Below are 11,338 nucleotides of genomic sequence, written 5' to 3' on the forward strand. Positions count from 1 at the left end.
TCTATTTGGACTCTGAGATTGAATGAACACCTGCATTTTAAAGCATACTGACAAATCTTTCCTTTTCTGTAAAGAGTGGCGGCTCCACATTAAAGAAAAGGTCTCTAATAATAAGTTAAGAGAGAAAAAAATGTCGTACAAGCTGTTGATCATGCACCTTTAGCGAAGCATTTCAGATAAAATTAGACCAAATTTTTACCCATCCTAAAAAGTAGCAGACATTTGATTTCTCGTGTGTGTCTATTAGACTAATGTAAAATCAGTCAGCCACAGAATACATAAAAATCACAGTTTCTCAACATTTTATCCACATCTTTATTCATCAGTACATGGTCTTTACTTAACAGTGTAGTCAACAGCACATTAATACAAACCCCAACATTCCTGCTTGTCTTTGTGATGAGGTCCTCGATGATAATCACAATAACAAAGTCTTCCCTCAGCCTCAAGTTGGTGATGGCCATTTGGGGAGTGAAGTTATTATAGTTGTAAACAAGGAAATAATGTGTATCGTATTTACATATTAATCTATCTCTCCCAATATGGGTGCACTCAAACATTTCACTATTTTATTTCCTGTTGGCACCATTTATATGCTCAGTTTTAAAAGAAAGGCATCAATGACAAATTTGTAGCTGAACAGTAGTAAAATTCCCGTGTCAGCTGTAGCCACTTATTGGTTGCAACATTAAAACACACAGTATTGCGCAATCATTTGTGACACGATTTTGGCATCCGAAAAAACAATTTTTGCAGAACATAATTTTTCATATGGGAAGGCAACAAACGGGTGCATTAAATATGAAAAAAAAAACTGTAGCACTGTAAAATTTTGTATAGCAAAAATCTATTTCTTTAACAATATAAATGAAGCAATAGTCACATCAAACTTGTACAATAGTAGTATAGACCCTGTTTTGTTCATTCCTTCTTTTTATGTGAATAGCCCAGCTTTATGGTATGCAGGTCTCTTCACTGTATCAATAGATAAAAGTTACAACCAGCAACATAAGCAGGAACATGTAATTGGAGCGAATAATCCCACCTGCATTCAAACAAGACTGCAGCTTGTCTGTGGAGAAAAAGGTGCAGAGAGATTTTTACATTGTAGCGTCTCACAAAGGTTCGTTTCATCTTAGCTGACTCGTGTGTGTGTATATGCAAATGTACGTGTTCAGTTTCATTTATTTTTTCATCTTTTCCTGTCACTTTCAGTAAAATGAATCAAAAAATAGATATAAATATAACATGTTGCATGAGCAGCCTCATTTGAAACAACTCCCGCTATACGGTGTATGATTAAAGAGTAAGGGTCATTCTGGAGGTGTATGAGTATTATTCACCCTGTATGTGATTAGTGTTCAGTGAAGTGATGACTGACCCTCCTCTCCTCCCACTCAAGACCTCCAAAATGGTGGTAAAGCAGAGGGGGGAGCAAGCCAGGATACAGATCTCCTCCACAGGCTAAACAAGGCAAAACGCCTCCCCGGCAGAGTCTGACGCAATCCCTCCTACTACATATAACTATATACAGTTGTGTCTGTATGTGTGACTTGTGTAAGTGTGTGTGTGCATGTGTGCAGTTAACTCCAGGGGAGCCGAGGGGGAACTTGGCTCCTCTTAGTAGGACACGAGTTCCCTTGAAATCATGCCTTGTGAAATTTGAGTTTTTAAAAATTTTTCCCTGTCTTTATCATCATGGACCGTACGTAAAATTAGACTATGATTGATGTATGATTCATGCAGGAGGGCGATTCATGACTTTGATAAATACATGCTGTTCTTGTCGTCGCCATCACAGTAACGCAGTAATTTTGCTCACTTTGACTCAAAAATCAGAAAAAAAAAAAAACTTGTAAAAAACTATAAAGAAAGCAGAAGAATAAAGCTCCATGAACCCAGGCAGCAGAGGCATCGTTTCATCAATTTCCCTAATATTCATATCTTATTAATAGTAATAATGATAATTAAAAGCTAAATCAAGTGCTTTATAAATGTTGAATCGGTCATTTCTGAATAGGAAAAAGTGAAGAAAAGTGAGCTCTCCTCAAAGCCACAGAATAGTAGAACATTGTAAGCATGTGGATTTGTGTGTTTGTATGTAAGTGAAGGACATTGATATGTATAAAATGGTTTTGTTCACTGTTGAGCTGAATCTTGTGGGTGTGACTTCCAATGAAAGATTTCCATTGGCCGGTCATGATCAGAATAAGAGTTTGGCAACATTCACAGTTAGAACATGAAACAGGGAGTCCAAGGAGAGGACAGAACCGGGGTCTGTTTCAGAACGCAGGTTTAACAAACTCTGACTCTCGACCCTGAACTCTTGGGTTGATGAACCCTTTGAGTTTTTGGTTCCAGGACAGCTGATCAGAGTTGGTCCAATCAGCTGTGCTTATGTTCACTCAGAGTTTAGTGCACACGTAGGTAAAGAGAAAAGCCATCTTCAGTGGAGCTCTAATACTTATAATTCACCTTGGCAATGAGTAAACTAGATAGTTTTCCTGCAATAAAAATTGGTTTGAAGGCAGTGTTTAAAGTTATTCTAGGTTTTTTTTTTTCTTTATCGCAAACTTTTTCTGTTAAAGAGACAAAGTAACTTCATACATGGACAGACAGACAAAAACATGTTATGTAGGTGTTTGTGTGTCTAACCTGAGACGCTCTGCACTTGTGGAATGAATTTGCTCCACAGCTGACACTCTTTAGCTCTCATCATCCTCTTTTGTTCTGGATGTCTGTAGTTCAGAGTGACATACTCTTGGTTTTCATGGGTAAACGTAGGCCAGCTAACTCCATCAATCCCTGGATTCCTGATATAAAGAAATGAAAACAAAGGCAGTTCAATAACTTTCTTTAGGGGTTTCACACAGTTGGACAACTGATGGACGATGTGATGATGCGTACCCTGTCCGGGCAAAGTTGGCCCAGTGTTTCATAAACTTCTTGGTCATGTTAACTTCAGTCTTGGTGTATCCCAGGGAAACATTCAGAGGCATTCCAAAGACAAATTCTATCTCGTAGCCGTGCATAACGCCCATCCACTCTGGCCAAGGATTGACAGATGAGCGGTGGTCAAAGAAATACAGGAAAGTCTTCCTACCATTTTGTGAGTACCTGAAAGTGTTACCACAAAAAATGTTATTTTTTTTATTTTTTTTTGCATTGCAATGGTCAGTTTAATCATACATAATAAAACACAATAAATAGTACATTTACTGTAACAACCACAAGAAATAAATTTAAGATATTAAGATTGTTGGTATTTTTTTTGGCAATTGGCTGCACAACAGGGCATTGAGTAACACCCTCAATTATTTGAATGGGATGCTGAACAGATGTAGCAGTGGTGCCAAAGCACAATGCAATGTTGCAGCATCCAGCAAGATGCTGTGTTGGACAATACACACAAGAGCACATTACAAGTAGGTAACTGTTTTCCGTATGCTCACCCCAATAAACGATAAAAATTTAAAACAGTACTAACTTCCCAGAGTTTAACATTTTATCTCAGTACATATAAACCACTGTGAAGTCCAGTGTTATCATAAGCCTTTAACCTCATGGGTTACTCAAGCTGTATTTTTCTTTTCTCACCTGAGGATGTGAATTCATTTTTTTTCAACACAAGTCGTTTCCAATTTAAATGCCAGGTTAAAGACAGAAGTAAAATTTAATAGGATCTTCACTGTTAACTTTTGAGCTTATTTTCCTTCTGAACACACCCAATCATTAAAACTACAAATTCTTCTTTACCTCTCAGCAAAGTCCAGCACTGGACAGACGAACAGTCGGTCTCCAACCATGCTACCCACCGCGTCACGATTCTTCATCATGTCATTCTCATCTGCCCAGTCAGTGTACTGGAAAATGGCAGCTTGTCTTATGGTATCACTTGCATGACCCAATGCGAGCTGAACCCCTTTTAGGAAATCAGTCCTGCTGATGAGGCTCTGACCACTGAGGTTAAATCCAGGCATTCCATAAAGAAGGAAGAAGGTCCCTTCGTCCTTGTTTAAGCCAATCATCAACTCTTTCTTTGGAAGGGTTCCGCTACTTAGCAGCACCTGCAGGAGGGGAAAAAAAGACGGTGGTTTGGTGTTTGTGATGCAGGATGTTTTTCAAACTTAGAATTTAAAATTGCAACAATTCAACATATTAAGACACCAGTGTAGATACTTAACCAGCCAGTACATTTTTGATCATCTACAGGTTAAGTCATGTCTGCTACTACAGCTTACTTAGTGCATATACATACAGGTTTCAAGGTGTAAAACTGAGTAATTATAATGCTGTCAGGCCAGTCATTAGCCCAGCTATATACAGATAACAAAAAAATAGCTTTTGTGCAAAACATAGATTGGCTTTAACCGTGATGCCTGCTTGTCATTTTGCCGTCAAATCAGCAGAACTGTGCTCATTTTAAATTGACTCATTAGATGATTGACATGATAAAAAATATACTAAATCCTATGTATAAAACACACACACACAAAAGCAGCACCTGACTTCCCCAAACACTAATCCAAGCACATACACAAACACTAGACACCCACTTCAACTTTATCTGGTAGAAAGTCTCCATCAACATGAGGGACAAAGGGTAAGGCTAAGAGCTCAGGCTGTGTGAGAACATCGTATTGCTTCGTTGTGATTTTTTGAGGATCAGCCAACTGCAGACAATCTTCCAGAGCTGGATGAGATGTGGGACACCCCAGTAACTTGGCCAGCATCAGGGACCTAGGTATTGACAAAAAAAAAGAGCATGAAAATCTCTGAAATAAGGAATGAGCTGGAATTTGAGGGAGAAAGGTGAACACTAATGAAGATAAATAAGAAACAGTGTGAAAAGGATGAGCACATAAAGAATGTGAAAGAACAATTTTAACCAGATAAGAGGTAAAAGAGAAGAGGATGGATGATAGAAAGAGCAAGGACAATACAGCAGGGCATTTCATTGAGAAAAAAAAGTTGATTAATCTACATTAAAACTTCCTAAAGGACCCTGTTTTTTCTTTTCTTTCTTTTTTTTTTTGACGTCCTATAAATGTATTATTTCACACAGCCTTACTGCTGTAGAGCTACCTTGAAGGATTATTCGGGTTTTGTCTTGTTTTTTTTTTTCATCCTGGGATATTTCCCATTAATGTAGCCGTTATGACTCTATCAGTCATGCTTCAAAGTAAAACTGTCGACCTTTGTTGTAGAGATTTAGGAAAACAAAGACTTGCACAAAACAATGTATATGGAGGCGACAAACCTGAGCTCCCCGCAGCTTCACAAAAAGCAGGTTTTTCACACAAAACATTTTAAATGTTGGTATTGGAATCTAACTGAAACTAAACCCTGGAATTAGATACCTGGAACACCCATTTTACTAACTGCATTAGGGATCTCCATCAGGGAAAACTTACACTCACTGGTATATTCATCCACGTATGCTGGTTTGTTTACATGTGTGGGACAGACTTCCCAGAAATGTAACAGCTAAATGTAATGGCAGATTACCCCATGGACAATTATGAGGACAATTACAAGTCATTTCAGCCTGATGGTTGGCTCTATTCACTCGAATCAGTGTGTACAGACAAGGGGCTAAATCAATTGGAAGACAAGACACAGAGGACGGAGGTAAAGGCAGACAACAACAGGACCTTTCTGAAAGACAGCACATTTCAGGAAACAGATGGTGTTCCTGCCATCACTGAAGTCAATGAAGAGGAAAACTTTTGCCTTACAGAGCAAGACCTTTTGATGCTATGCTTGGAAAATCTCGTTTGCCCATAGATGGATATACACCCATTTCTCTAACCACAACAAATACATTTACTGCTTTGACAAACATTTCCGTCCTAGAGATGGGGCTTTGGACCTTCACCAAATCGTCAGCTCTCCACACATTAGGCAATAACTGTCACAGCAAGTAAAGAACTTTTTTTTTTTTTTTTTTGCTGAATATTGTGTTTGCTACCACCTCTTACCACGTTAAACAAAAAGTTATACAAACCTTCACACATGTAAACAAGCTGGCGAGTTCATGATCTATTAAGTCTGTTGCTGAATATCAACAAATGGAGTAAGCAAAATGTCTAAGCGGCATGTTTTTACTTTCATGTAACAATCCCGTTTGTTATGACAAAGCTGCAGTGCAAATTCTCATTTCCCTAAATCTCTACAACGGAAATTAAAAGTGAAATGTTAGCATGACTCATAAAGTCATAATGGCCACAATAAGGGGAGATATGCCTTAAAATGCTGTTTGAGAAACTCCAACTGGACTGTCATACACCTGTTAGACAGAGTGGCTTCCATTTAGTTGGATGACATGCTGATGAGATGGTTCTCCCATCTTCCCAGAGAACCTCTGAAGTGATTGTTTGGTTCTTGGTCATCTCCCTGACAAAAGGCCGACATGCCCGGTCACTCATTTTGGCCGGACGACTAATTCTATGAAGAAATGTGGTGATTTCCAACTCTTTCCGCTTCACAGTTATAGAAGCCACAGTGCAAGTCACTTTTCTCTTGCATGGGATTGATAAACATGTTAGGTTTCATCCTCTGGAGATCATCAATGTGTGTGTTCAATTTCAAGGCAATCTACTTAATAGCTGTTGAAATATGTCAAGCTGAATCTAGATTGAATACATTTACATGTAAATATGTGAAGACTTGAGGCAAAAAATACATAGACAGACACTACCTGTCCCAGGCTTCAGTCTGGCTGATTGTGGACCAGGGTGCATTGGGAGAGCCACTCTGCATTACAGCCCTTTGGAAATAACTGTGGCTGCCTGGGGAGAGCAGCTGGAAGCCCACAGATCCTGATCCTGCACTCTCCCCAAACAGAGTCACCTGGAAACATCGACAAATCATAATACAGAAGCTTGTTTTATCTTTCAAACCATAACTGATTTCAGAATAATAGACAAAAAAAACCAAAAACATTTACCTTTGAAGGATCACCTCCAAAAGCAGCAATATTATTGGCTACCCATTTGAGGGCCAAGCGCTGATCCAGCAGGCCTACATTTCCCTTGATGTTTTTGTTGTCAGGAAGAGACAGGAAGCCAAAAGCTCCCACTCTGTAATTGATGACCACAAGAATGAGGAAAGATGTTGACACCATTTAAGTGAAGATAAATTCCACATTCACTCATTCTCATTGATAACACAGTACACTAAATAAGTACTGAAAACAGTTTCCATTATATGCTCCAATATATTTACCTTGCTGCTAATCATCATAGAGTTTCCAGTTACAAATACTACACATACATACTCACTCTTTGTATTTTGTGTATTCTGCTTGTACTACTTCTTACCTGTAATTCATTGATACCACAACAACACCTTCAGATCTACTCAGGAAGTGGCCTCCATAAAGGTCCAGGGATGATGTTCCGGCATTGTACCCACCTCCATAGATCCAGACAAGGACGGCCACTGGGGAGGTCTGGGTTTTGTTGAAACGTGGTGACCAGACATTTAGGTACAGACAGTCCTCACTCAAAGGAGTGTTTGGGTTCCACATCTCTGAACCCTGGAACCCTGGAAAGAAGAATGACATAGTAATGCAATTTGAATAGAGACTTGGGACTTCATTCTAAAGCAGCTGATAGATACTGCTGTCTTTGTTCCTTCAAAGCTTTATTGACGTTTAACTCATTACAGCATGTTACACAAAAAAACCCCAAAAAACAAAAACGAACTAGGTTAGATAGCAACTAAAGTAGCGGTTACATTTCAGTAACTTATATGCTAATTTGTGGCAAATGATCCACAATCAGCCAGCCTGACAAACAGAGCCAATAACTGTATCTGTGGTTTCCTTGCGTTTTCGTGAGCACTGCTCTGCCCAAGGCACAAACAGCTGTTTAATATCAATGCCTTGCATGCATATCTATTTGTGGTGTCATATTTAGATCAGGAGTATGTTTAGGTATTTTACATATGCCTGGCACTGGTCATAGCTGGCTTCCAGCAATCTCTAACAGGTGGCTGTGTCTATAAATAGTTATATATCCATAACCAGCCTCCATCTGCTAAGTGAGAAGAGAGGCTGTTAATGAATTTGACTTGGTTGTCTGTGTGCTTACGAATGTAAACAAATATACGTTTTTTGTTATCTTAACTGATAGATTTTATTTTCTTATGATTCATGTACAAAATTTGTTGCAGTCCACAAGACAGTGCTAAGTCTGTCAGTCACAAACACTGGGTGTGTATGCGCGTATGAGCGTGTGTGTGTGTGTGTGTGATATGTGTGACACAGTGTTATATAACTGCCAACCCTTGACCAGAGTTTGAAACTGGAGTTGCAGCTTTGGTTTTGCTTTAAATTTCAACTTAAAGAGGCAGTCCTTTGACTTTGTACATGCGGATCAGTTTCCTCGTCATGTTTAAACCTATTCAGTCTGTGAAAGGGGAAAGTTGTAAAATGTTTTGTGTGACTCTGGAGGAGCTTTGACAAGTGTGATGGAAGCACTCCTAATGACAATAAAGTAATGTCATTCGTTTCATCTGCGGTTGGGCTTGTAGATTTGAGTTTTGTACCAAAAGCCTGCGTTATAAAAACTGGGTGAACATTTTTTTAAAATGTGGCCATTTACCAGGCAGGGTTGGGGCAATGATGAGATCCTGTAGTTGTATCATGGTAAATGACCAGAAGGGACTAAAAAACAGAATATTAGGGGAGATCAAGGCAATTTTGACCTGATCAGTATTAGCTTGAACCCAATCCTCTGTTTATGTCCACTGTTGTCACAAATGTAATAATATCCCAATAAATTCAGCCTTTCCATTTACATTTAGTAACTGAATTTAGTACACTTGACAGTTATGCTGATACTGTCATTTTAGGTCGCAGACGCAATATACAGGCTGAAAGGCAACTATCACTTACATCACTGGACTGCAGAGATGCTTTTCTAATTGACCCTTGCTTGATTTAACAAATGTGCACTAGCTGGGGGTCATTTAGCATCACGAAAGACTTTGTTATGGTGGAGCTTTAGAGCCAAACCTCCCACAATGCTCAGTATATACAGTTAATACAATGCTAAACAGCAAGTGGCTCCACCTGGTGGCAACAACAACTAGGTACTACAGCTCGTCTGTAATATTTAAATTGTGTATTACCTTAGATTATAGTATCTTTATTGGGAGTGCATATCAGCAGGCGCTAAATATAACATGACTCAAATCAGATTGGACAAACATTATCATCCTGGAGATTTGAAAAAAAAAAAAAAACCTTGATCAGGACCTCTCTACAGAATATCTTTGTGTCCTCTGCTTCAGTTTCATTTAGTCTTAATCTTTCTCTTTCTTAATGTTCTCAAAATTCAAAGGGGAAATACTTTTATGGACATGTACATTAAACAACACTATAAAGAAATGCTACACCTTGTGTGTTGTGATAAATGCTGTCTCGCTGACACCTAAAGAAAAAAATAAGTCAGTGACACTGGTCATGGCAAGGCTGGTGCTGCCTTTAAATACACGTATAATCAATTTATAATCTTTTTTTCTGTTTAATAACTTACAGGCAGGGTCAGCAGAAACGACACTCATATGTACGTATAGTTTGTGTGTGAATGCATCCGTATGCATGTTGGCAGAATGTTTTACAGTACACGTACGCACTCTGTCCATGTGTGTAAACGTGGGTCATACCTGGGAAGAATGTATCGAACACCTGGTAGCAAGAATTTGAGAATTTGGTAGCATCCTTCACACCTTGCCATGTCTCCACTGGCTGTGGAGCTCTGAATCTCAGTTTTCCAAGAGGTGGTTTTCCAAACGGTATTCCCAGAAATGCTCGAACTTCACCACCTAATACTGAAAGCATCTTCCCTTGAACTTTCCCATGCTTAGTACTGATTACGAGTTCATCTTGTGCAAATGACACAGCCAGGAAAGTAAACAACAGAAGAAGAGCAAAGTGCGTACACTGAGAGATGGTCGCCATGAAAAAAACCTACGGAGAGAAAAAAAAAAAAAATGCACACACCGAAACGTTATCGTTATTATATATATTAAAATGTAGTCACAGATTCAAGCATCATTAAGCAAATAATAACAAAAAGATAACTGATCTTGCTAGCACACCACACATGGCCTTAACTCTATTGTATCATACAAACCTTTTGCATTTTGAAGGTTTTTTCAGTGCAGTGCTGTGAGTTATGAGACCTTCAGTTCTCTTTAGCCATTTAACTGCACTTTTGGGATTGTGCTATGAATTTTGGGAACTTAGGTAAAGAATATTAACATTTACATGATATTAGCGACTCAGTGTAGGGTGCTGTCTGAAAGTAATAAAGTCATAAATAGCAGATTTATGACATTAACCATGTCCTTTGTTTAGAGTTCATGGGAGTTGGGTTCAAAGATCAGAGACCAGGATTAAATAGAATTGCTTTTTACTGCACAAGGCATAGTCCGAGTTTAAATAATGTGTCATTAGATAAAGACTCAATCAGGGCATTGTAGAAAGTCCATAAAGTCGCTCTGTTTGGGCCACCACAAACTGCATTCACGCCACACCTTGGCAAAAGGTGTGTGTCCCTGTGTGTGAGACACAGAGAGACTAAGAGAGAGAGAGAGAGAGAGAGAGAGAGACTCCCGCTGCCACTGTGTCACTTTAGCAGCGCCTATAATCCCCAAATATTTGCAAACACCGAGGCCGGTGGCGAATATGAAGATGCAAGAAAGTGCAGCTGATCCGTGAAGCCGCGTCACTTTGAAAAGGCGCACAGTAAACAAAGCGCAAGGAGCCCGCAGAGGTAAAACCGCGCACAGCTGGGTCGATGCGCGCATTGGGGAGATACGCGCTCACGCAGAGATTTACACAAAATACTTCAAAAATGAAATCTCACAAGCTCTAGTTTACAAAAGAAGAAAAAGAGGAGGGGGGGGAAAGCCTTGATGATTTCTTACCTTGTCAGCAGTTTGTGTGTGTGTGTGTCTGGAGTGAATGAGGACACGGGACTGATGGGATGAGGAAGGCGTGGACACCCTCTGCCCAGCGCTGACTGGGCTGGCCCAGTCCACCACCCACGACTACTGCTGCTGCTACAAGTACACTGGCCCTAACGTTAGCAACACAACAACAACAACAAAAAAAGTAACTAATAATAATAATAATAATAATAATAATAATAATAATAATAATAATAATAGGATGTTATATTGTGACTTCAAAATAACAAAAATACTAAAATTAAATAAAATGTAAAAAAATTAATAAAGAAAAGAAAAAGTAACATATGACAAAAGACATTTATTTAGAAACATTTTAGTGTGAGGTAATGATACACAACCAGTGACAAAGCAT

The 11,338-nt window shown here is 39.0% G+C and overlaps 1 protein-coding gene across 2 annotated transcripts; it reads right to left on the minus strand.

Moving 5' to 3' along the window:
• Window positions 1-295: 295 nt before the first annotated feature.
• On the minus strand, window positions 296-11,016 carry LOC103359634 (cholinesterase-like). 2 transcript variants are annotated; one of them, XM_008285077.1, is made up of 10 exons: window positions 10,942-11,016; window positions 9,676-9,979; window positions 7,323-7,548; window positions 6,950-7,082; window positions 6,701-6,852; window positions 4,557-4,740; window positions 3,757-4,067; window positions 2,908-3,117; window positions 2,656-2,813; window positions 296-1,072 (listed from the first exon to the last, which is right to left on the minus strand). In XM_008285077.1, the coding sequence occupies exons 2-10, from the start codon at window positions 9,968-9,970 to the stop codon at window positions 981-983; spliced, it is 1,761 nt and encodes a 586-aa protein (XP_008283299.1). In that variant the 5' UTR covers window positions 9,971-9,979; window positions 10,942-11,016; the 3' UTR covers window positions 296-980. The 2 variants fall into 2 exon arrangements, with proteins under 2 accessions (XP_008283299.1, XP_008283300.1); XM_008285078.1 differs by lacking the exon at window positions 296-1,072 and having other exon boundaries at window positions 2,651-2,813.
• Between the last annotated feature and the right edge of the window lie 322 nt (window positions 11,017-11,338).

Source organism: Stegastes partitus, unplaced genomic scaffold (genome assembly GCF_000690725.1).
Source record: "Stegastes partitus isolate 25-593 unplaced genomic scaffold, Stegastes_partitus-1.0.2 Scaffold385, whole genome shotgun sequence".
Lineage (NCBI taxonomy): Eukaryota > Metazoa > Chordata > Actinopteri > Pomacentridae > Stegastes > Stegastes partitus.

Bases quoted from the DNA above. Each gene is read 5' to 3' on its own strand.
- LOC103359634 (XM_008285077.1), bottom strand. From the start codon at position 9,970: ATGGCGACCATCTCTCAGTGTACGCACTTTGCTCTTCTTCTGTTGTTT. The intron at 7,083-7,322 runs GTAAGAAGTAGT...CATCAATTACAG, and splicing joins GTGGTATCAATGAATTACAG to AGTGGGAGCTTTTGGCTTCC. The intron at 2,814-2,907 runs GTACGCATCATC...TCTTTATATCAG, and splicing joins GCCAACTTTGCCCGGACAGG to GAATCCAGGGATTGATGGAG.